General features: G+C 42.4%; 1 protein-coding gene across 2 annotated transcripts in view; it reads left to right on the top strand.

The window, feature by feature from the left end:
* Positions 1 to 26,106, top strand: part of NARS2 (asparaginyl-tRNA synthetase 2, mitochondrial) — a 51,297-nt gene that overhangs the window by 23,037 nt on the left and 2,154 nt on the right. The window contains exons 7-14 of one of the 2 annotated variants that reach the window (XR_006171885.1): positions 7,710 to 7,842; positions 14,928 to 15,026; positions 15,651 to 15,688; positions 17,587 to 17,653; positions 18,999 to 19,136; positions 19,884 to 19,981; positions 22,037 to 22,063; positions 22,139 to 26,025. Coding sequence is in view for 1 of the 2 variants with exons in the window: in XM_042838219.1 (XP_042694153.1) it covers positions 7,710 to 7,842; positions 14,928 to 15,026; positions 15,651 to 15,688; positions 17,587 to 17,653; positions 18,999 to 19,136; positions 19,884 to 19,981; positions 22,037 to 22,063 (600 nt within the window). In the remaining variant the exon portion in view is untranslated. The remainder of the gene's footprint in view (positions 1 to 7,709; positions 7,843 to 14,927; positions 15,027 to 15,650; positions 15,689 to 17,586; positions 17,654 to 18,998; positions 19,137 to 19,883; positions 19,982 to 22,036; positions 22,064 to 22,138; positions 26,026 to 26,106) is intronic. The other variant, XM_042838219.1, reaches the window with a different exon arrangement.

Here is a 26,106-nt window from a genome sequence, read left to right as displayed (position 1 = left end):
GGTGAAAAGTATCATCATCCAAAACTCCAGGTCCTCCTAGCTAAGCAAAGGTAAGCTATTCTGTCTCTCTCCTAAATCCTTTACCCTTTCTTGTCATCCCTGTTCAAAGCACTAGTAGATGCTTCAGGATCCAGGTCAGCAGATCTAAACGTCCAGACTTGTCTAGGGCCTCATATAGCTTCAAGTGTGCCAAGCCAAACCTTCATGTCTGATGAAGGGAAGGATTTGTGGCTTTGTGAGTTGTGACAAGGCCATTACAGCCATCTCCATGTCCCATTGTAGCCACATTCATGGTGGTTTCCATAAACTTGTTCTTTGTGAGAGAGGCAAGCAAGAGGCTGCGGGTGCTCTGTGCTGCAGCTTACCTGATGCACAGTTGCTGATGTGGCAAACTTGATTGCTTTGAAGGGGAGTGGTCTTTTCCAACCTTGATGATTCTAAGTTAATTCTAAGTCTCCCACAGTATTCTCCTGGAGAAGCTGGCTGCCCATGACTTGGACAGATAAAAGAGCTGGCTGGCAGGCCAGAGAGAGTGGTGGTGAATGGAGTTAAGTCCAGTTGGCAACCAGTGATGAACCAGTGGTGTTCCCCAGGGGTTAGTATTGTGATCTGTTCTGTTCAGTATCTTGATTGCTGACCTGGATGAGGGCATTGAGTGCACCCTCAGTAGGTTTGCAAATGACACCAAGTTGGCAGGACATGTCAATCTGCCTGGGGGTAGGAAGGCCCTACAGAGAGACGTGGACGGACTGGATTGCTAGACTGAGACCAATAGGGTGAACTTTGACATGACCAAGTGATCCTGCACTTAGGCCACAACAACCCTAGGCACTGTACAGGTGTGGGGCAGAGTGGAAGAAGGGGGTTGTTTGGTCTGGGGAAGAGGTGGCCTTATTGCTCTTGTTGACCTTATTTAGCAATGGGACGAGAGGGAATGGCCTCAAGTTGTGTCAGGGGAGATTCAGGTTGGATGTTAGGAAAAATTTCTTCTCTGAAGGAGTGGTCAGCTTCTGGAATGGGCTGCCCGTGAAGGTGGTGGAGTTACCATCCCTAGAGGTGTTCAAGAAACATATAGATGTTGCACTGAGGGGCATAGTTTAGTGAGGAAATACCGGTGATTGGCGTACAGTTGGAGTGGATGATCTTGAGGTCTTTTCCCACCTTGGTGATTCTATGATTCTGTGATAATCTAGTCCAGCCATCAACCCATCATCTCCATGCCCACTAAATCACATCCCTCATGGCACATATCCACGGTCCTTGAGCACCTCCAGGGATGGGACTCCATCACTTCCTTGGACAGCCTGTCCCAGTGCATTACTGCTCTTTTGGAGAAGAGATTTTTCTTAATATCTAGCCTGAATATGCCTTGTGTTCCAGCAGCTCCTGCTTCCCAGGGTGGCTTTATGCCCCAGGAAATGGCTGCAGTATTAGGCATTAAGGCAGGCAGCTCCGTCTCCTTTTGCTCCTTTTGCAGTTATTGCACTGAGGTAGAATATATAGAGATTGATATTTTATAATCAACTAGAGTGTGTTGCATTTAACATAATCTTTTAAAACTATACTTAAAATAATTATTTACTTATCACTGTAGATCTCGAGGCCTTGCAAATTTTAAACAGCCTCACCCAAACTTTCAAGTGGGGCTCCAACTATGCTACTCTTTATGCAGTGGTGCACCCACCAATGTGGTTTTGGGCTGCCATTCATATTTGTGGAGCTGGGAGAGCCAGTGTCCATTTGAAAAAAAGCTGACCAAAAAAAAAAAATCCTCTTTAAAGTTATTAAAATGCAGTTTATGGAGAACATGTGATTTTTCCACTCTGGAAGAAAAAGGATTTATCACAGTTGCTTTCTTTTTTTTTTCTTTTTTTTTTTCTCCCATGGTGGTAATGTATTTTTGTTGCTTAGAGTTGGAGTCACTGGAATGAATAAATTTTGCACGAGACCTTTGGACCTTGCTTTATTTAAATGCATGATACATTTTGTATCACTTCTTTGTGGAAAGTCTCTTTTATCTGGGGCATGGAAAATTATTTGAATAAATGCTGAAGTGCTTTGGTGGCTCTCATCAGCCCATCTCGAGTTATCATTGCTAATTGGTTGCTTTATTGACTCAAATTAGAAATCATAATAACAGAACTCAAACAAAACAAGAATCCAAAGAGAATAAAGTACTGCAGAAACTCATAAAAGGGCAGAGGGCACATGCTGATGAGATCTTTGAGCCTCGAGCAGAAGAGGTTGTATGGCTCCAAATAACTCTTTGTGTCTCCCCTGTTCTCCTGCCACCTGTAAATTAACAATAGGAAGCCTAGGTGTGCAGTGAGGCTTCATAAGGAAAGTATGGGGTGCTTTACCAGATAGTTGGAGAGTATGGATCACATTGCTATTCATTCATTTGTGCCTGGATCTTTGTCAAGCAGAGATGGGTGGCCTGGAGAGGAGCCTTGCTGCTGAAGCCAGAGAATATGATGTGGTTGGGGAGAAGCTGCTGATAGGACTCTGCCCTTTGGAAGTCACAGCAAGGGAAACTGCTGCGTTGCTGCTGGCTGGGGTGGAAGTCTGGCACTTCCCAATCCCCGTCTGGGAACTTAGACAATATAATTTTTTTTAATATGTGTGTTTATTTTTGACTGCCTACAGAAGGAAATACAGTCCCATCTTGTCACAGCATGAATTGGAACCAGAGCACTCAGCATCTCAGCTCTGCTGCCCAGGCCTGAGCCTCACAGGCTGCTGTAAAAGCCCCTGTCAAGATGCGGCTTTTCCTCACGGGCAGGTGGAAGTGGCACGTTCTATGAGGAATCCTTTAAAACTCCTTTTTCTGCTTCTTTTTCTGGATAAAATGCATGTTTCTTCTCGCTGACTTTTCAGCAAAAGCATGAACATTTTGATTGCATAAAATCCAAACCACCAAACAACAGTCGTGGGAATATTAGTTTTACATTGAGGTTAAAAAACAGATACTTCTGTCCAACTCTTAGGTTTCTCTTTAACAAAGTCCACTCAGATCAAAGATGTAAAACACTGTCCCAGAACCACAGGTTCTTCAAACTGCTGAGCACCTGTACCTACCTTCCCAGCATCTTTAGGAGCTCAGTGTTTCCAGCCCCTCTGAAAACAAGAAGCTGGAGATATTGGATTGATAGGTTTGAATGGTCATATTTGTGCATACAGCTTCTTGTATCGGGCCACAACATCTTTTCAACATACATATTTCAACATGCCTGAATATCCCAGTTGTGTTTGGGTCAAGTGTTGCAGCCAAGTGATGGCTCCTGGCAGCAGAGCAAATCTGTCTGCTCATCAGACAGCTTGCTTTAGTGATTTCTTCCCTTTCCAAAGGAAAGGACAGTGTAGTTGACAAAGCTGTACTCCTCATCTTTACGGTCACCTTGCTCTTCTCTCTCCTCTGCTGATGTTACGTGTTGTTTTACCCTTCAAGTACAACCTATTGCTTCTAGATTTTCTTGCAATCAGGATTTTAATGTATATCAAGGGGTGGGTCCTGTGGAAGAATATGAGGTGGAATACATTGTTTTGAAGGGTCATTCACTGTGGCCACAGATAAGAATTGGCACAAATCACCTTCCAGCTGAATTCCTGCCCATAGACCTGGTATGTCATTGCTGTATTTTGGGTTAAGCAGGCACCTGTAGTATTTTGGGATGAGAATGAGAGCTCTGAAGAAATAAATAGCTGCATGCTGGTGTGGTTTAGTGCTTAGCCCTGAGTCACAACAACCAGCTTCTGTCTCCAGCTGTGTCACCAGTGTGTGGTGTGACCTTGGCATAGGCTGTAAGCTGACTGCACAGGAATTGCATCTTTTTGATTAATTGCCTTGCTCAGAGTTAGATCCCCTTGGTTCGACTGCACAAATAAGTCTTTATTACTGCAGTAACAGCATGAAGTCCTGGCTCAGAAAAAGCAGCTCAATCCACTTCTGGCTTGGGAACCATCAGCACAATTAATTATATTTGAATTGCAGTGTAAAAATTGCCAGGAAGGCAGAGATGCTCAGGCCCACAAACATTGTGTGAGTTTAATTAAAAGGACAATTTCAAGCAGCTTTGGGCACAGATACTTTGTACTTCTCCGTTGATTTCTATCAGTGCTTTACTAATGAATTATCAACCAGTTTGAATGAAATGAGTTTTCGTTCTGCATGCTGTAAAGTTCTTTGCATGGGAGAGAAGACTGTAGATTGTTTTAGTAATGTGTAAGCTTGCAGGAGGAAGAAGTTTCTCCCTTCCTGGATATTTTACAGGTGGAGATCACAAACACAGCCTCCCCTAGGTGTCCTTCAGTGCAGAGGAGGGCAGTACTCCAGCAGTGCACCCAAGCAGGAATTTCTGCTTTCAGAGGGACTCCTGTGAGCCTGCACCTTGAAGACACCTGAGCTCTTGGCTGGATTGCAAGCTCAGCTTTCTGCAGGATGGGGCCCTGTATTTTGTTGGGGAATATAGTGGGTATTCTCTTGGCCTCCTGCTTAAATTCTCAGGCATGCCCAGGAAACTGGATAGGGAATATACTGTCCCAGAAGGGGAGCGATTAATTAAGCAGCTCTGTGCTACCTTCCTGTTTTTAACCCCAGCAGCATCTGGGAACTGAATAAATGCACTCGGACTTGCTGACCAGAGAGCTCTGATCTGGAGCTCTGGGTCAAGTTGGCTGCAAAGGGAATCATTTCAAAACCTCTCTTCTATACTGTTGTAGCAGATGAAAGGACAGCTAGCATTCCAGACATTATACTGCTCTGCCTGTGGATAAAGCAAAGTGGATAAAGCAAAGGGCTCAACAGATTGTTGTTCATTTTGTTGTTGCTTTTTTTTTTTTTTTTTTTTTTTACCTAGGCACATTTTGGAGTCTGAGCCAATATTTTCAAGCCATTTTTAAATGCTGGAGAAAATCTTGCAGAGGTTTGGGAATGTAAATGATATTGGCATAGGAGATACAGCCCTGGACTGAGGCTCCATTATGCTAGGTGTCAAATGCATACAGAACAAAATGCCCTTGGTACCATAACATTGAAGCAGAACCAGCTCCAGTGTCTGCTTTCTAATGTATTTATACATGCTCGTTATGATACTGCAGACATGTTCCTTAATAGCAGCTGAAGAACAATTTGAGGTCAGATTTGTACAGCCTGCATTTGTGTAAAGTCTTACATCCTTATTGTTGCTGTTGTTGAGCACCTTGAATAGTCCATGAAGCTTCAGGGCTGATGTTTTTTATCCATGTAGGTGCTACTCTGTGTACTTGTTAGAGAAGATTGGTCCCAGCAGGGTGGCTAGAGCTGAGAAGAAGCTGGAATCAGTGTTCTGAGAGAGCTGTTCTGCACTTGTCCTCCCCAAAATGTTTGGCACAGAGAGGCTTTACTCTAGCAGTGCAAAATCCATCTGTGGCTGTGAAGTGTTTGACCACACTTGACATCCTGGAGCAATAGTTGTTCTTATTTTTTATTTTTTCAGATGGCCTGCAGTCAGTGAGCCCCTTGGAAGATAAATAACTAGACATCATGTTTGAGCTGCTGTCGAGTAAGAAATAAGGACAGTTCAGAGTACTCACAATAGTCTGTATTGCTGGAGTCTGTAATCTGCTACAGTGTCCTGCACCAAATTATATGTCAGTGATTTGTGCCTTGAGAAATGTGTGTCTAGCTCCTGCTTCCCACTGCAGGCCAGCCTCTGTGTCCTGTGAAGCTCCATAGCAAGTTTTTGACCAGTTCAGCCTTAAGCATTAAACCATTTTGGCCGAGTGAGTCATTGTTTTATGTTTGTTGTTTGTATTGCTATAGCAGTTGAGACTTTTAAGCTTTGGATCCAAGACCTTGTTGTGCCAGGTGCTGTAGGAACATGGAGAGGAAAAAAAAAAGTGGTGTGAGGAAGAACATGCATTTCTCTAGAACCTGAGACAACAGATGGCTCCAGATGGGAGAGCACAAGGAACCGATGAGGTAATACTGACCAGTGTGGTGAGCAATGGTGTTGGAATATCACTTATCCAAACATCACTGGGGTTTTTATAGGCACTGTAGCATAGGACAGTTTGAAGGAGGACGATCAAGGCAGGGCAGAAGTTCACAATAATGTCCTATCAAGCACAGAGGAAAGAAGCATGCTGAAAGGGATCCTGGATAAAAGGATTTGCTGCAAAATCTGGTGTTAGCATCAGAGATGTTGTGGTCATGTATGGAGTCAGAGCTCAGGAGCGGGAGCTGTGGTTTCTGAAAGCAGACAAACTGTATTTGTTTGAATGGAGAAAGCACAGCCAGTAGGGAGAATAAGCCTACAGGCAGGCTGTGTACTTGAAATCTTGGCCAGGAACTGTTTTCTAATGTGTATACAAGTAACAGCTCAAGGAAGAAGAAAGTGCTGCTGTTTTTGATCATAGCCTTTATCTGTCATGTGATATGAGAGAACAGATGAGTGAACCAAAACATGCATGTGTCTTTGTTTGCCACACAGATGCCTCCTTCAAGGGTATAGGAAAAACATAGCTTTTTAGTAGCATTTTTTTGTTTAAATTTCAATTTAACAAAATTAACTTGTGCAAAATCCCTAGTAAGCATCCTCATTGAGCAGAAAGCTTGCAGAAGATACAAGTCAAATGCCAAACCCTGCAAATAACACACATCCTTTCATGGGTGTTAAACTGTGCCTGATCTCCACTGATTGTGTCCTTTTTCCCCTAAACATTGTCAACTCTTAAAAATAATGACAAATTAGTTGTGTACTGAAGGGACCTGCTGCCCAGTCCATGTTTTTTTCTGAAACAGTTCTGTCTCTACCCCATTCGTGGTTTGCCTCCCCTGGAGTGTGGCAGAAAAGACAGCTGCCATGGGATCTGATTGGGGAGCAGAAGATGTCCAGGAGCCCACCTTCTTGTAGCCTGCAGTATAAAAACGTTGCTTGGAATGCAATTTCCGCACAGTTAAAGTAAGATTTGAAAGGAGCACTGCTCTGTGTTGCGAAGAATTTTTAGGAAGGGATCATCAAAAAGGCCTTGTATCCTTTGTCCTGCAACTCAGCGTGGCTGGAGGGGAGACACTTAGGCTTCCCAGAAGGTTGCTGGAGGAAAAACTTCATAATAGGAAATGCACTGATTGCGTCAGTGTAAGATGCTATCCCAGATGTGTTCTGTAGGAACTGCATTTAGCTGAACCATTCTCAGCTGGTTGGAAGGAGCTCCATCCATTCTCCTAAAAGGCCTTTCAGGGATAAACTTTGATCCTGTCACTAGAGAAGACTGCGAGCTGTACAGCATACATTCATCCTGCTAACACCAGTCCTGTAGCATCAGCAGCAGGACTCTCTCTTCTCTGCTGTGCTTTGGGATGTCATAGCACCTAGAGATGTCAGACCTTGCAGTGTGAAGAGGTATGGATGAGGGGAGCGTGGCTGGTGTCTTCGTGCTTCTCCCTTCACCTGGTACTGCAGAATGGACCGTGGGTGTAAATGTTGTTCAGTGAAAACTGCACAGGGTTTATGCAACCTTGCTTAGTCATAGGGCTGCGGATAACCCCTCTTCCCACCACACTGAAGGAATGTAGCTGCAACGTACATAGTAGCATCATTAAGCTGGTCAAAGGTAAAATGGAAGCATGAATATTTCTAGATCTTTCTAGATGCAAGAAAAGTGAGCTTGTGGATAGGGTTTTTTTGCTTGTTTTGTTGGGCCTGACGTAGCTGGTTCTTGCTTTTCAGGGCCTTTACTCGTGTGTTCACCTTTGGCCCCACATTTCGAGCTGAGAACTCACAGAGTCGCCGGCACCTGGCAGAGTTCTACATGGTGGAGGCTGAGCTGTCCTTCACTGAAAGCCTCCAAGACATCATGCAGGTAGGCACCTCCAAGTGTTTATGCAGAAACAGTGTCCAAACTTCCTCCTCCTCCCTCAGCTGTGCTTCCTGCCCTCACCTTGAGGTCGCAGCTTCTCTCTCCGTGCGTGAGCCAAGGAGGGGTTGCACAGGCACATCCCAAGGTTCAGGGTTTGATCAGCAGAGTTGGGGCCACCAAAGGGATTGGGAAGGGAAGGTATAAGAAAGAACAGAGGGAAAAGCAGAAATTTCCTCTGAATGGGAGGCTGCATACAGCCAGAAGATGGATAAATGCATGTGACTGGTGCTAATGAAAGTGGCACTCTCCTCTTCAAAGCCTTCTGCATCTCTCCAGTGAATCTGAGCAGTATTTACGCAGTGGGCCCCTTGTAAAGCTCTTTGAAAAGAGTTCCTTGAAAACTGCATTGAAATCAAAAGTAGAAACAACTGCTGACTTACACTACTCACTGAGACTTTAGTACAGACTGAAATCCCTACAGTAGCTAGCTTTATATATTCCAGGTTAGATCTTAATCACATGATGGATGCTTATGCATCTCACTACTTTCAGCATATGAGCCATTTTGTACTCAGTAGGACTTGTGAGCAAATATCCACAAATGCTCTCCTGTAGCAGATGAGCTCCTTGGAAGGCTGTTGAGGAAATATCCTTATTAATATAATAAAAGCTTGAGGCCCTGGTTATGCATGCATGAAGTAACATCCAAGTCATGTTTTTTTTCATCCTGAATCATGTGCAGTCTTCAGAGTTGGTCTGGCCTAACAGCAAAACTGAATTCCAGTCTGGAGAAGAGAAGGCTCCTGGGAGACCTTGTTGTAGCCTTTCAGTAGTTAAAGGGTGCTCATTAACAGCAGGGAGACCGACTTTTTAAATGGTCTGATAGTGACAAGGGGGAATGGTTTTAAACTAAAAGAGGAGAGATTTAGGTTAGATGTAAGGAGGAACTTCTTTACACAGAGTGTGGTAATGCGCTGGCTCAGGCTGCCCTGATTGCTGTGGGTGCCCCAGCCCTGGAGGTGCTCAAGACCAACCTGTTTTAGAGTGTGCCAGCTCTGCTGACAGGAAGAGATTGGAACTGGGTGTTCATTAAGGACCCTTACAACCCAAGCCATTCTGTGGTTTTGTCCTGTACAGAACTGCGCTGCTGCTTTATCTTGTATGTCTGGTTGGCACTGGGCTGTGCAGAATGACCCACTGGGAATCTTTGTGCTCCATTAACAATAACCAAATCTTTCTTTTCTCTTGTTTGTTTCCTCCAAAAACCCTTAGTATACTCTTAGAACATAACATACATGTCTGTTTCCACCTTACTTAGAATCATAGAATGGATTCTAAAGGATCACAATGATCATCCAGTTCCAACTCCCCTGCTCTGTCCAGGGTCACCAACCAGCAGCCCAGGCTGCCCAGAGCCACATCCAGCCTGGCATTGAATGCTTCCAGGGATGGGGCATCCACAACTTCCTTGGGCAACCTGTTCCAGTGCTTCACCACCCTCTGTGTGAAAAACTTCCTCCTAATATCTAATCTAAACCTCTCCTTGTCCTATCACTATCCACCCTTGTGAACAGTCATATCCATTCCTGTTTATATGCTCCCTTCAAATATTGGAAGGCCACAATGAAGACTCCCTGGAGCCTTCTCTTTTCCAACCTCAAAGGCTGTTCCCTCAGCCTTTCCATTTCTTAAGGTAATTAGGTGCTGATTGAGCCCTTCACTGGTTTTGTCATACAATAAGCAAGTTCTTCTGCAGAGTGGTCTTTAAGCCTTTGAACACAGCATGAACATGTACTGTTACAGTGAGAACTCTAATTTCTTGGCTTCAAAACTATATATGGCCAGTAGGCTTCAGATAATTAGATTTGAGAACTGTCTTGGAATGCGTAGGACCTTCACTTTGTAGGAAAGAATTCCTCCCTTGGCTTATTTTTTATTGCTGCTAAACATCTTACAAAGTCTCAGCTTGTTCTCTCCTTTTTCTTTTGCCTCAAAGTCTACGAGATCATCCTTTCTTATACCAGAAATTCTCCTAACAGTAATGGTTTTGCATTCCCCATAGCAAGTCCACATTGCAACATGTGCTTACTTTAGTGAAGTTCTCACTTGCAGAAGTGGAGTTCCTGTTTTGTTTATTTTTAGATCATTGGGCAATCTCTTTAAGAGAAAAACACCCACACTAAAACAAACAAAAAAGAAAAGACAGCTGCTGTAACGTCTAAGTTAAGTTTCTTTTTCCCCATTTAATTGACCTAAATTCAGTGTTCTCTCACATATTTGCCCACTGGGCAGTTTGGCTGTTTGTCATCATCTGCAAGTTCTTTGTTTGGTGCAGAACACTCAGTTGAAAGCCTTGGGGGCTATTGACAAGAGTTAGCGTCAACTTTATCCTTAGATAAATAGCTGGATTGTTTAAAAATTATTTTTGAAATTGGCATTCAAGATTTGGAATGAATACTTCTAACTTTAGCAAGTTAGGGTGCTGGGAATGCTCAGCTTCTTCAGGGACGTCTTGAAGTATTTGCTTATATACCATTAAAAGGTACAGAAAAACCTCGCTACAAAGAAATGCCTGTTTACCATTCTCTGATGAGGCTTCAGATTTTTGCTCCCAAAGAAAAGCAGCTCTCTTTACAAAATAAAAGGAAGAACAATGTTTAATAACAAAGGTGCATGTACTTAGGAGCAAAGGGCCTTTTTTCCCCACTATAATTGCACAGAGCAATGCTCAGTTATTCCTAAATTAGTAACCCAGTTCTTATGAAGTCTTAAGTGCCTTGATCACACAGTCTAAATTTCTGCTTTGTGCCAAGATGTGTTTTAGTGCTCCAAATAAACTTAAACTCTTGTAATACTGGTTTCACAATACTTTCTATGGAAAGTCCCACTACGCTCAGTGTTTGGTGCCACACTATGTGCTGAGTGTTTGGGTGATACTATTACAATTTAGTGTACTGGGTGTATGCAAGAGTTTCTATGGAGAGGCCTTTGTGGCCTCTTCCCAAAAGAGTCTAATCAAGAGGTTGAGTCAAACTGCCCCAAGGCACTCCTCCTCCAAAGCGAGTGAGAGAGAATGAGAGTTAGAGGGTCAAGTTAGAAGGTGGAAGAGGTCCAGCTTGTATTCAAGTGTCTGGTCTCACCAGTCACCTCTCTTCCAGTTCCCAAATGAGAAATCCAAGATCTCTTCTTGTCTGTGCTCTGGGATGCCTGCTGCCATCTTTTCCCATTCTATTCAGTGCTGCGTCCATCGTGTCTGTAGGTTTCTGTTTTTCCTTTCTGCTGTCTTGACAGTGAAGTGGATTTTGAAGGGTCCCACTTTACTCGTGGAGCCTCAAAGAGCTCATGTGATGCCATCATCATTGAATTATATCAAACGTGCATACAAAACCATGCTAAAATAACATTATTTAGACTATAAAGATAGGAAATGCCAGGAGGAAAATTTTTTGAGGACCCTTTGGAAAGTCTGTGCATAATGATAGTCTTAATAAAATTGGATCTTGTAAAATTGGATCTTAGAACCACTGTCTCTCACTGCCGAAGGTGGAAGATATAATTTAACACGGTATTTGTGCTCTGTTCTGGGTGCAGAAATATCGTCTTCCTCTGGTTATGTACTTCATCAAAACATTCATTGCTACAGCCCAGTGACATGAAGTATTATTATCTCCCTTTTATAGAAAGGAATTCAGGCACAAAATGAAATCAGTAGTAGCACTGATTTTGGGCACCAGTTGGAGGCTGTATCTTCAGGGTGATAGTTTCCCTTTCTAAAGTGGCATCCAACTGTCATAGCTGAACCTTCCTGTGTTTCCTGAGTTCCATCAGCAGTTACTGTTTAAGTTCTATGGTCAGAGAAGCAGTGGTCCAACAGACAAGTCTCCTTCCTTCCATAACAACAGCATCTCTGCAGAGTGGGTCTAGTCTAAGAAAGCCAGTACATGACCATGTAATTATGAACAGTGGGCAAGAATGCTCACTTGGAGCTGCATGCAAGATCTTCAGTTCCTAACTGAAGTGAGCCATCTCACGTTTCTAATGCTTCCCTTCTACAAACTTGTTTGGAGAACTAATGGGTTAAAAAATGATCAGTATGTCATAGCAGATGTGAAAAGGATATCCCTTGCAAGGTGCTACAGTCCTCATAAATGCTTTCTTTGCTATTGAAGTTCAGCTTGCTTTCCAAAGTGATGATTTTTCAAGGCTGGTGAGGGCAGCAACACTGTGCAGGTATATTTTGCCTTTGCAACAAGCATACACTGAGCACAGGTGGAGCTTTTTTTTTCACCAGGTGACAGTGAAGAGTGATCTTCAGCCTATAGAAATCTAGCTCTTGAGCTGTTCAGAATATAGATGAGAGAGGAGTCTTCACAACAAGGTCAGCTGTGAGTCTGCCCTCTGTGTGTGTGTATATGTACATGCATGTGGTGTGTGTGAGAGCAAGCATGAGGGCAACAAATAACAATCAGGTTGATAAATGTATGTACATTTACTGTGATCTGCATTTGCATCAATACTCACGGCCTGGGAAAATGTGGAAGCAAAAATCCTACTGTTACTGTGATTTTCTGGTAGTATGGTTGCATGACCTAATAAAAATCAGAGAGATAGTTGTTAAGTTCCACAACAGCACTGGGACAGGTCAGGACTGATGCTGCTGAACTTCTTTGAAAGGTGAGGATTAAGAGGAAAAGTGGGGAGAGGTGAGAGAAGGGAAATTTTTACCTCACCTACACTTCTACCAGCACATTTCCTGTGTTTTCCTTATGAAGCAAGCAAACAAACAGGCTTTTGAAACCAAGAGTCCCACCTCTAAGACAGATGGCCATCTGTGAGTCCTCTGCTGTTTTTCATGTATAAGCCTCCTATCAAACATGCTTAATTCAGGATATATTCACACACAACCACTTCATCTATCCCTCCAGCTCACGTGCTCCCTCAACTAGCAAGCCAGTGGCTACGGTTCTCCACTCACTTTTCATGCATCCTGCTTTCTAGTCCTTCTTTATTATCTGCTTAAAGCCATAACTTCTGCATTGGAGCTTTTCTTTGCCTTTATTTTTCCCGTTCCCTGTTTGTGCCTGGTACACATTTGGCATAAATAAGAGTGGTGAGAAAGCCAATGCATGACCCACGTGTCTGCCTTCTTTGCCAGGATAAAACCTCACGCTCAAACCTGGAAATATTTCTCAGATTGTTTTTCCCATACCACCCACATCTTTTTTCCACAAGAGGAAGCCACTTATGTTGAATGCTGTGGGAACCTAATTGTTACTTTATCGCACAGCGAGGAAAAAAAAGTGCTAATGAAACAACATGCTTTTCTAAAAACAGATGATACTTTCATTTTCTAGAAAGAGGAAGCTTAATGTAAAATCCCTTTGTCTCTGCCTCGGTGAAACCAGATGAATTGCCAAGAAGTTCTCTAATTTCATTTGCATAAGCCTTTTTCTAGCTACTTTGAAAAAAGTTCAAAGCTGCCTGTTTGGTTATTTGCCAGCAGGAATGCTGGCTTTTCATTTCCTCTGCATTTGAGTACTAGTAGGGGTAAAATTGTTTATCTGCATATGATAATGCTGTGCCTTTATTTGGACCTTCCTTTTTTAGCATTAGGCTCTGATTGATGCAGAGTATGAAGGTTCTGAAGGAGCGAAGATGGTCTGTTAAACAAGCTTCTCCTGGCAGGTGGGATGCAGTGACTGTTCATCAGTCAGTGTTTCAAGCAGTTTAGAACAAGTGATCAAACATGAAAGTCTGAGCAAGATGCCTAAAAGCTAATCTTAGCTATGTCAGTAGCCGAGCTGCTTCTCCCTTTGTTTTGTTCCTCTTGCCCAGTATAAGGTTCCTTATGGGGCAGTGACTTGCTTCTTCCTCAGACCTGCTGACAGTAAGGTTCATCTTTTCACACTTTGCCTACCCTGGGCTTAGCAGTGTGGAGAGCCCCCTGTTCATCTAGGTATCATGGGTGGATTCTTTGCTTTTGTCAGCTCTGCAGTTAATGAAACAAGTTGTTACGCTTACAGAAAACACAGAGACGTGCCAGGACTTCCAAAAGTGCTTTTTGTTGCAAAAAAAACCCACCTCCATCTCAGGCCAGGGTGATGAAATGCAGCCCAGCTGCATTGCTTGTTGCTTACAAAGGTGAGAATAAGGAAAGTGATTCTAAAGAAAAGTTGGGAGTGTCAGTTATCCACAGGTATCCCTGCTTTGTGCAGGCATGGGGCTACAAGTAGTTATGGGAACTCTCACTGGCCAGCATGACAGCGAGTGTTCTGGATAGACTGCTTTGCTTAACCAAGCATGAAAATGACTCTTACAGCAGGTTGATCAAAAAGCACTGAAATCCAGTGTGGGAGCTTTTTTTTTTGTGAAGAATCAAAATGGCATTTGTTTCATTTAATTTCTTCATAGGTGAAGCCCTTTTTAATGGGTAAGTATATCAGTGTTGTTTAGATTATCCACAGTAGTTTAGGGGAATCAAAGCAGGTCGTTTTTTTGTCTCTCAGGCATCTCTGAATTGATGTGTACTCAGCTTTAGCTCACTGCTCATCTCTACAGATGTTCTCTTTGAGTTACTGTGCCGGGTCTCTCTAACTGGAATTTGTTGAATAGTCTGATTCCACACAGTGTGCATTTATTGTCTTCTCCTTTACTTCTATCTGTTGTGACAATAAAGCAGAAGGACAGAATTGCTCATTACAGGAAAGGCATCTCACTAGTGATTTATCTGAGACCAGTCACCACAAATGGTTGTATTGTGTTCATTTGTGGCTGACCTGGGCTGCTCGTTGTATATTTTAGTGTTTGGTTCTTGTTTTTTTTTCCACTGGAAATAGTTGACTGAAGATACTAAGGCCATCAGCAGACACTGAGACTCAAAACCTGTAGCAGAAAAGCAAGTTCTAATCCACTTCAGCCAGTGAGCAAGCCTGCTAATTAGGAGCATTAGCAAGCTGGTACTCTCTTATGCAGTCTGACCATGCAAAAGCTCCTTTTGTACCCTTTGGTTGATGTGTACTGTGTTTTATTTATAGTCCTGGACGTCTAAGCAGTGTTAATTTTCCATGCACTTCTGTTTTCTCTTTTAGGTTATGGAACATCTTTTCAAGACAGCAACAAGCACTGTGTTCTCCAAATGCCCTCGTGATGTTGAGCTTTTTCATAAATATGTAGCTCCTGCACAGAAGGTAATAAATGTGACAGGAAACAGCTGCAACACTTTTATGCATTTGGGGGGGCTCTTGACAATAGAGAGGCTTGATCTTATTGTGTTCTCCTGTTAATCATAGAATCATAGAATGGCCTAGGTTGAAAAGGACCGCAATGCTCATCCAGTTCCAGCCCCTGCTATGTGCAGGGTCACCAACCAGCAGCCCAGGCTGCCCAGAGCCACATCCAGCCTGGCCTTGAATGCCTGCAGGGATGGGGCATCCACAGCCTCCTTGGGCAACCTGTTCCAGTGCTTCACCACCCTCTGTGTGAAAAACTTCCTCCTAAAATCTAACCTAAACCTCCCCTGTCTCAGTTTAAAACCTTAGGAACCTTAAGCCTGACCTTAAGTTATTTTTCAGACCAACACAGGGAGGACTCACAACTTTCTGTAGGTGTTGGCATTTGTGGTAGAGCTTTAGTTGTCACATCATCTTTTAGTACAGAATGACATGAAGTGGATTTTCACATATATTTAGAGCACAACACAGATCTGTAAATGGGAACTTGGAGGGGGGAGGGGCGGTAACTTTTGTCTTTATTCTGGACCTGTGAACTCTTAGGAGTAGCTTTACCATTTTGTTTTTCTTGTTTTGAACAAGGGCAGGTTGGAACAAATGCTGAAGAACAAATTTGTAATGTGAGTATTTTAATTTCAAAATGAATTGGAGGAGGGAGGCCTTTTGGGAAAAGCATTCCTATTTTGTATATATATATATATTTTTTTTCCCCCCAACTCAATACTTCTGAATTAATATGATGTCACCTAAAGAGCATGAACTTAAATTTCCTTTGTTCTGTTCCCTAGCTGCCCTTTCACTCCTGCATGAGACTGGCATCGAATCTACTGTCCTTTCACTTTTGCTTACCTAGACAGGATCGTCTTTCTACCAAGGCATCCTTTTTCCAGCATGCACCTGATGAGTTGGTTTCGCTCTCCTCTGTTTCAGCTTTGGTGCTTGCTCTGTTTTCCCTCACATTTTCATACAATCATAAAATCATTTGAGTTGGAATGGACTTTTAAAGGCCATCCAACCCAACTCCCTTGCAGTGAACAGGGACATCTCCAGTTTGATCAAATGCTCAGAGCCCCATCCAGTCGGACCTCGAGTGTCTCCAGAGATAAGGAATCCAGCACCTCTCTGAATAACAGGTCCCTTTTTATAAAAATATTTTTTGACAGAAAAACAAATTGGGTTTTAAAATATTTCCAATTACTTGTGCAACTCATATTTTTTCAGTTTCTGTGTCCTAAAGAACTGAAAGATTTTTGTTTCTTTCCTTGCTGACCAGAATATCTCCTCTCCTCTTCTCTTGCCAGTCTCTACAGATAGTGGTGCTCTCTCTTCATCCAACAGAATATTTCAGAGTTACTCAGCCCAGTGCTGGTTTTCCTGTTAAGCAGCTCAGCTTCTTTTTGCATCAAGATCATGAAAGATGCTCCTTGTGCATCTTATTTGCACAGGCACCACAGAGGGCTTCTGTGAAGTGAATCTTTCTCCCCGTTTTGATCCTTCTCTCTTTGTACCTAACTTATATTTCCAGGAGGACAGAGTTACTCTCAGCTTCTCCCATGGAAAAATAAATTGAGTCAGCCCATCTCTCCCTCCATTTCTGCCTCTCTTCCGTTACTGGCAGATCTAAGGCATTCTGAGCTTACACATCCCAGAAGTGTGGGTTAAACCTGTGCCTTACTTTGCCCAAACACGTAGAGCAGTGCATTCCTGATGTATTTTCTCCAGAATCTTCCATGTGTCAGTGAATCCTTGTAGCTGGATGTAAAGAGCTCATGTTCTTTACCTAATTTGGTTTATAATTGGGTTTGGATAACAATAAAGAGAGAGGAAATTATTGTGAGCAAGTTACCCTTTCTGCCTGCAGCATTTGCTTGGCATGTGGAAAACCTGTCAGCAAAACTATCTGCCATTGAGACTTGATTTCCAGTTACCAAACTTGCAGTATCTTTAACTGCCCTATTTTTTTCTGTTGGCATGATTCTGTTTATCAGTTCTGGTGAAAATTAGTGGGAATTCTGGTTTCAGAACTGTCATAGGAGTAGGGAAACATTGCTGCAAATGAATATTGTGATATTTGCAAAATGAAATGAAAACACTCAAGGTGCAAGTCCTTTGCACACTGGGCTGTTATTCTTCCTTAATACTGGAACAGTGGAGCTGTGTTGGATCTATGCCAGTGACGGCATTAAAAAAATCCTCCAATTTGTATAAGGTTGGTTCTGTGCAAAACTCCCTTCTGACTGAAATGCAGTGTTGCAACAATGCAGAAGTGCTTCGAGAGCTCAGCATTTTCACTTTGCATGTAGCTGAAGCACAGGAAAACATAGGGTTCTTGCCATACCAAATGTAAGTTTTTGGTTTCTATTCCAAGCAGCATTACTGGGAAGTCTGACATCACACTACACGTTGGCATGGTCTTGGGGAAATGCTTCCTTAATTTTCCAGTGCAACACTTGGCCAGAACATTTAATTGTTATTCCTTTCACAGTTATCTCAAAGGCTTTTTTTTTTTCTCTTGCAGAATTTCCTACAATGAAGCAGTGGAAATTTTGAAGCAGGCTTCTCAAACTTTCACTTTTAAGCCAGAGGTAGGTAGTTGTCTGGGTGTTTGTCCCTATGCCTGTTGGTGCACACAGCCAGTCTGAGCACTTTAGGTCTCAGGGACCTTTCCCTCTTTATGCAAGCAGTGCTAAGTGTGTTCTAGTTTCATTAATGGTCATCTTAAGAAGCTTATTTCAATAGTCTTCAAATAAAGGAATTGTATTTAGGTAGCACCAAAACTTTTTTTAAGTACCAAAACTTTTACAAGGGTTGATAAGTCAAAACCACATCAAAATACCATGCATCATACATGTAGGTAAAGGGAATCCCTTGTCTTTCCAAAGGCTAGTTGTCATCTGGGAAAGAGAATCATGTGATAGTCTTACAAACAGTGTTAGATTATGACTTTCTGCAAACTGTATTTTGCCCAATTTCAAACATACATGTCAGCGTTGAGAGCATTTGTGTTTTGCTTATCTCCAGTGTAACAATTAGTCTTAACCTCACTCTGCTATGTTAAGGAAAATAATCCTCTGCCTGAAGACATCTTCATAGCTGGTTGGGTAGCTGTCTGGTCTCTGTGAACAAGTGGGTGTCAAACCTTGAATCCTGTGTGTGAATATAGCTACAAATCATGCTAGCAGTGCTGTTGCACAAATCATTACCGTTTTTTTCTGATGCAAAGGAGATTTATCAGCTGACCACATAAGAACAGAGATTTGGAAGGAACCACCTCAGTCAAATCTGTAGTATCTAAATCTGAAACAGCAAACTCAGCATATTTTCAGATGAGGAGAGCCTGCACAGTGTATTTCCCTTCTTCTTTTCCATTCTCTCTGCATACTTTGCACATCCTGTGGTGGGCTGGAGATCTCTAGTCAAAAGCCACAGCATTTATAACATGGAAGAAAGCAGGAAAAGCAAAGGACGTTGCAAATGTCCAAAGCTTCCAATAAAAAATTGTTTGATAGGATGCTGAGTTTTTTTTAAATGAGAATGCTGAAGTCAGTCTGGCTGAGTAAGCCAATTTTGGATAGGTTCCTATTTCCCTGAAGCTATGTGGTGAGAACTCCAAGTGGTTGGTTTGTTTGTTTTGGTTTTGTATTGTTTTCTGTTTTGATATCAGATATTTGGGCTTGATGCAAGGACGATCAGGCCCTGTTCCATGGAAGTTAAGCCGTGTTATTTTCATTACTTTGCTCTGCCCTAAAACCTGTGGAACATTGTGTACTTAGCATATTTTCCCAGTAGGTTGTGTGAACTCAGAAGTTAATGTTCATGTTTTTGTGTTAGTCAAAAGTGTGCCACTCTATGCAGGGATTTTGCTTGGTGTCTTGCTGCAGGTGAGGTACACAAAAGCAAGATACTAGGTTGCTTTTGTTCTCTTTACAGTGGGGCTGTGACCTCCAAACAGAACATGAGAAGTACCTGGTGAAGCACTGTGGTGAGGTTCCTGTATTTGTGATTAACTACCCCTACGACCTCAAACCTTTCTACATGCGGGACAATGAAGATGGACCTCAACATACAGTGAGTCCATGGGTCACACTTCCCCCTCCTTTTCATTGAGGTGTGTGTCTTAGCTTAAAAGTAAGTAGAACCATAGAATGGAAGGGACCTGTAAAGATCATCTTGTCCAGCTCAAAGATGGCTTTCTGCTGGTCCTCTAGTCTTGAAGGCCAAGGTAAGACATGGCCATCATGTAGGTAATCCTGCCCAGTCTTCTTTCTGTTACAGAAGAAATCCCAGAGCAGGAGTAGCAGGAGGAAGATACAGGAGATAGGTAGCATGAAGTATTTGTTTAAAACCTTTAAGGCATATTTGCCATAGTTTGTTTTTTTTTTTCCCAAGTGTGTATCTGTACTACTAGTTAAGTGCCTAGAATTGTATGGGTTCAGGCAACCCATGATTCCCCAGTCATCCACATCTACCATGTAATCCTCAAATAGCAGATGGACACTAGAAATAAACTTCTTCCACAAGTCTTTTGCTTTGAAAGTATGATTTTTCCAATTAAACCGAGACCAGTCTGAATCAGTGCTTCTACTAAAAAGTGTGACTTCTACTGCCATTTACTGCTCTTGCTTCACTTGCTTTAATTTCGGTATCTGACGAGCTGTAGAAAAGTAACCCTGCAGAACAAAACGGGGAAGAAAATCAACCCAAACCAATAGCACAGATGATAGCACTGTGTTCCTAATGCAACTTCAATACTGCCAGCTGTATTTCTGCTATAGACTGTACGGCCTAACTTAAATTAGTTTTCTCCTTTTTAAGGTTGCAGCTGTTGATCTTCTAGTACCAGGAATAGGGGAGTTGTGTGGAGGCAGCTTGAGAGAGGAGCGACTTCCCTTCTTGGAATCACGCTTACAGAGGTACAGAAAACCTGCAGGTGCCAGGTGACCAGCCTGGCCACAAGTGTGTTCAGGCAGCCCTCGGTGCCTGCAAGGCAGGACTGGAAGGGCAACTGTTTGTCTGTTGTCTTTTGAGATACCTATTTATCTGAGTAAGCGATTGCTAACCAGTGGAGGAGGTCTTGTCCTTCTGTTGTAGGCATATGAAGTGCCACTCAGCTTCATCTCACTGCAGAAGAGGGGAGGGGAGCAGCCTTAGCTCTGTGGGGACTGTCTGAGACAGATTCTCATCAAGGCACTTCATCCTTGAGCCCTTCCTTCACAGCTTTTGTGTCTGAGAGTTGATTGTGAAGGTGAAAGTTGTGTAGCCAGAGCTTACGTACTTTTGTTACCATGTTGTGCAATGGAGGAACTGCAGCTGGGAAGCTTTGCCTAGCTGTGGTACAGTTGACTTCAGTAACTGTATTTCATAGAATACTGTTCCTTGCTAAGAGTTTTGTGGAAAGCTTCATTGGAAAGAGCTGAGACTTGTACTGAAGTCATATGGCCTCGTTGGCAGTCTTTTTCCCTACTGCGTTGTTCTGACTCATGAGGCTTAGGGTAATTTTAGGCTAAATTCAGTGTCAGAACATCGGAGCTGTTATTTCGTTAACAGCAATTGACTTTAGAGATGGGGTAAATCTCCATCTCTAGATGGAGACAATCTAGACAATTACTCCCTGGATCCAGTCTGAATTTTCAAAATAACTTTTCGTAACTCATCTGAGTCCATTTGTGCTATTTGTACACTTGTTACAAAGCAGTTTTGGAGGAGAATTAATCCCAGAGTAACGTAATTTATACATCGGGAATGAATCCATCACTTGAATCAGCCAGTTGGTCACGGTGATGTATGTAATCAGTGGAGAAATGCAAAATCCATTTCAGCATAATGAAAAACGATAGGGCAATTAAAATCACTGCAAGATTGGTTCACAGTTTGTGCTGTAGGATGGTGTCACACCCTGCAAGGCCTCACTGTGCATGCTGTCACTTTCATTGTGAACTCTCCAGACAGAACCATGCTTCAGCTGAAGCAAAGTGCACTTGACATTTCTACCCATAGAATCCAGAGTCCACAGCCTTCCAGGTGTGGGACTGGAGGAGGGATCTTTGTAAAGGTCAAAGCCAGACTTTTTTTGTGTGACAGGAAAGTCACAGGAAGTGTTTTGAGCTACAAATGATGTATCTTCAGTGACCTCAGACTATAGCTCTGCACTTAAGATGAACTGGGAAAATAACACCACGTGTTTCTCTGTTTTCAGTCCTCAGGATCTGATCTGCTGAACCAAAATATTTTGTTAATGCCTTTAAATTCTACTTCCTGCAGTCCCAGCACAAACAAGAGAGAGATAACTGGATTCTCGTCTCCTTATGCACGCTTCTTACAGTAAATCTAAAAGTTCTGGTCAAGGATTGCTGCAGTGTGCTGGAGATCAGAGAAATGGTCTCATTTTGCCTACAGAAATTTTTGTTTGTGTTGAGAGGAATGGGAAGAAAAAAATCAACTTTGTGCCGTTTCTGCTAGGGTTGGAAAAGGGTGGAGGATCTACTGGTGGCAATTAAGAAAAGATGTCTTCATTAAATTGCTTTACAGAAGCTACTTTTATTTAATAGTTGAGTATGTTATTAAATGGCCATTTAATGGTTTTGTGAACTAAGAAAGGGGAGATTTCACGTATGGGGAGATTTTGCCTCATTCATAAATGAGATTGCTGCATGTTGTAAGTTTAATATTTAGGCCTACACTCTCCAAAATTTTGAAAGAGGGTTTTACTGATTTCCCTGAAGTGAAGCATTTGCACAAGTCTTGGTATGAAGCTGTGTGTTTCCAAAACAAACTTTGTATTTTGAGAAGCATGTTGGGAATCTGTTCGAGGTTCTCTACCAAGTGCCAGAGCTGACAGCCATTGATCCTGTCTTCCCTTTATTTCCTGCCTTTCCTTTTTCAACTCAGTTTAGTTGTTTTCCAGGCAAGTGCTGCATATGCAGCTCCATGTTCCCTTATTTATGAGGTTTTTTCTTCTTGTTCCACAGATTAGGACTCACAGATGCCTACCAATGGTAAGACTGTTTCTTATTTTGCAAGCTATATTTCTTCTGAGGTTCTTTAAACAACTGTTTCATTTTTTCATGCAGTTCTTGAGGGGGACATTTCTTGGCCCAGCTGCATGGCCATCACTGCCAGTCTCAATGGAACAGCCAGTTCACTTCAACAAAGTTAATCTAATGCTACTTACCTTATCTTCCCAATTTGTCTGTGGACAGCACAGGTCATTCCTTTCAGGATTGCATAAAGTAGATTAATTTACAACTCATCAGTGATACTAAGTCATCAAATTGTGTTCCAAATTGAATAGATTCTGGCCACCATCGCATGAGATAAACAGGTTGCAGAACCACAAGCAATTTGTGACCTTTTAACAGCTCTGTGAATGACTCCCTTTGCAATTGACAGAGCAACTGGGTTGAAAAATCTTCCCTAACAAAGCTGTTGAAGCAATTAAAACTGTCCTGCTAAGGAGACAGAACAACCTTTGAATTAACGATTTAGCCCATTAAAATGACAAGATTTTAGTGCTCCTCTTGACAAGTGTTTCTTGGTATGTGCTTTGTCAAAGCTACTGAGAGGTTGATAGTGTGGAGAATTTTAAATTTAGAAGAGTGTATTCAAATGCTCTTTAGTATTTGGATTGGCCATTAGGGAGACTGCCTTGAAGAATGCAGTGGTAGTGCAGGATTCTTACACTCTCCCCTGAGTATGAACTCACTTTGAAACAGGCCAGTGCCTGGCAGTTCTTTATATCATCCATTTGCAAACAAGGTGAATGAAATGTCTTCCATTATTATTTGCATTTATGAGTCAGAATGCACTGTATCACTTCATCTAACCCAAAGCAGAGGGTCAGAATTTCTTTCTGTAATTTCTCTGAGCCTGTAGCTTCTGCTTATAGGAAATATTTTTAGACAGGCATACAGGTTAACTGTCTGTGTTCCCAGGTAAAGCTGCTGGTAGAAAGCTGTTAACATGCCCAGTGTATCTTATAGACCAAGCAGCCTGTGTAAGGGAGTAGCAGTCGAGTTGAACCTTTTTAGCCTACTCTGTTTCTTAGTTGTCCCTTTGAAGCTTATGTGGAATACTCAGAAGAATCCCAGGGCCCTTTGTGGTACTTGTGATGGTTGTTTTTACTCCTAACTCTGACCAGCACCTGATATCCTAGGTGAGCATAGTCAGCAGCCCTTACATAGATAATTAAATATTGGGTCTTCTGGAGAGGAAAGCATGACCAAGGCTGATCAGGTGTATGGTTAGATGTTGAGATATAGCCTTAGGAAGTCTGATGCTCAGTAGCAGGGAGCCTTTCAGCATTGCTAAAATAGCTCAGCCCTGCCTTATGCCCCCCATGAGAAACACTGCCCATCACCCATTTTCGGTTTCATGTCATATGTAGCTGTCCTGTAGTCTCATTTGGGAGACTCTCTTCTCCCCTTTTTCCTCCATTCCACTGAAGTGATGCAGCTTCCCATAGGAGACTGAAACTGTTTTTGCCCCTTGCACAATTTGATGTGCTGGGAAGCTGCAGGATTAGAATATCCCAGGTAACTTCTGGAATCCAGTCCAGATTCTGCCAGTGAAGAGGTAGTTATGTTGCCAGCATCCTTCTCAGAGGAGGTGGCAGGAGAGACTGAAATTAATCTCCTCCATTTTAATGAATGAATTTAGTCTCCAAAGCTGGCACACAAACTCTTTGGAGAACAGCTGAGTCATTTCTTTTGAAGTATATTTGCTAACTTTTGAATGGACAGCTATATGAGATGTCCCTTTTGAAATCCCTTAGATAATGCCCTATCTCCAATTCTAGTTGTTTTCTTCTGTGTTTTGGGACACACTGTTTCTTCAATGGCTTGAAGAGTTCCTTACTTGTGGAGGAGTCATTGATCAAAGAGGCAACCAACAATCTGTAAACAAAGGAATATGGCCAACCTCCTCTCAGTCTTCTTCAGTTCAATACAGCTTTCCTGTTGTGCAGGTTCCTTTCCATAAATAGTAAGAGGTGGGGAAGTACTTGGCTTGACTTTGGAGTAATTTTATCTTATTTTCACACTCCTTCCTTTGAACTGTAGACAGAGCTCAGTGCTGTAGATGCTGATTTTGGCTAGACTGAGAGACATCTATGAAATTGAGGTGGGAAAGTCAGGAGATCAGAGTTTACTCTGGGAAGTCACTTGCTGCCTTTGTGCCTCTTTCCTGCTGTTCTCTGCCAGTGTAGGCTGTTAGCTCCAGAGGGCAGACTGTGAATTCTGTGACCGTGGGGTACTGAATATATTGTGTTATAAATGGACTGTAAATCCAGCTCATATCAGTGGTTTCCACTGAACACTCTGAATGCCTTCTTTTGTGGATTACCAAAACATTGTAGCAGAGCAGAATTTGCATGATACCAAAGATAGCATTTTACCCAGCATTAGAACCCAGAATCATGGAATTGTTTGAGTTGGAAGGGACCTTTAAAGGTCATCTAGTCCAACTCCCTGTAGAGAACAGGGGACACCTACAGCTCAGTCATTTCCACAGAGCCTGTTACAGACTGATCTTGTGTGTCTCCAAGGATGGGGATTCACCACATCTCTGGACAAGCAGTTCCAGTGCCTCACTAGTGGTGCTTGCATGTGTATTTCCTAAAACATTCAATAAAACTGATCCTTCATATGCTAACCCATTTCACTGCTAGTTTTTTGTTAGCCATATTTTTTCCCTAGTATATTTCTTTTCTTCCAGTAAAATATTCAGCTCTGGGGATGACAGTGTCTTTGTTCTCCCAGCCTTACTTTTTTCTGACTGGCAGCAGAGGCTTCAGTATTACAAGATGGTTATATGACAGATCAAGATTATATTTGTTTTGAAAGGAGACTAAAAAGCATATGTTCTGTTTTACAAACAATCACTGAGAATGCACTGATCTTCACAGTGCCTTGCTGTGCATCACAGGATTTGGTGATGGTGACACAAGGATATAGGTTTTGAAAAGGATGAAAGGAAATGCTTTTCTAACTTGGCACGTAACAAGCTCATGGAATTCACTGCCAGGGGATGTTGTTGCAGCACATATTTTAGTAAGATTCAAATCTCAGAACTACCAGTCCTCCAAGTCCAGAACATGAACAATGAAGATAGCAGGGGTCATGGAAACTTACTTCCCCCATTGGAATAACGTTGCACATTCCCTCAGTTGCCAATGGAAGTCTCAGCCGTCCTCTGAAGCACAAGCTGCTGGGAGAAATAGCTAGACTAGTTTGAGAGTGTTTTCCGAGGTGAGAAACATACAATGTGTGGAGATTATTGAGTGAAGGAAACCTCAGGAAACATTTTCCAGCCTGAAGGGATTTTTCTGTTAATATGCAGGAAGTTATTCTTTCTTTCATCTGAGAAGAACGGAAAATTTCTCAATTCCTTCACTTTTTCTAAGTGCAGACATCAGGAAGGATTCACAGGCTTGATCCTCAGCACGTTTAATTCAATGGACTTTTTCTATTAACTTTAATGGGCTTTGTTTTGGTTCTTTTGCCAGAATGGCTTCTCAGAGTGCTCTGAGATCCATAGATGAAAGCCTTGGATAAGCAAGGGTAGAATTTATTATTATTGTCCATCTGGAAGGAGCAGAGTTACTTAATTTTTATGATGACTTTATAAACTGCATTGCCACCAAAGAGGAATGAAAGTGCTAGGCAGAGTCTGACTGACGTCACCTGCAATATCTGTGCTGTTATTTCAACTCCCAGTTGCTGCTAGAGTTGCCACCAGCTGGTTTGCCAATTCTTCTCAGAACTGCTGAGTCGGTGCAGGTTAACCTGCCACGGGCAGCACCCATATCACCCACATCCCTCAGCTTTATGAGGCCCTTTATATTTTACAAGTCACCACCCTCAGCATTAGATTTGCTCATCATCTTCTTCGCAAAGCTGCCAAGCAGGGTTTTCTGGAGGCAGTTCCCAGTATGTAAGTGGAAACTCAGTGCTAGGAAGAGGTAAGAAGTTCTGCTTTTGATTTTACTTGTTAGGCAGTGGAGTGGAGGAAGAAAATCTCTTGAGGAAAAACAAAAAAAAAA

Source organism: Centrocercus urophasianus, unplaced genomic scaffold (genome assembly GCF_019232065.1).
Source record: "Centrocercus urophasianus isolate 14NV4802_14NV808 unplaced genomic scaffold, USGS_Curo_1.0 seq_74, whole genome shotgun sequence".
Taxonomy (NCBI): Eukaryota; Metazoa; Chordata; class Aves; order Galliformes; family Phasianidae; genus Centrocercus; species Centrocercus urophasianus.
This window is presented reverse-complemented; position numbering and strand designations above follow the sequence as displayed.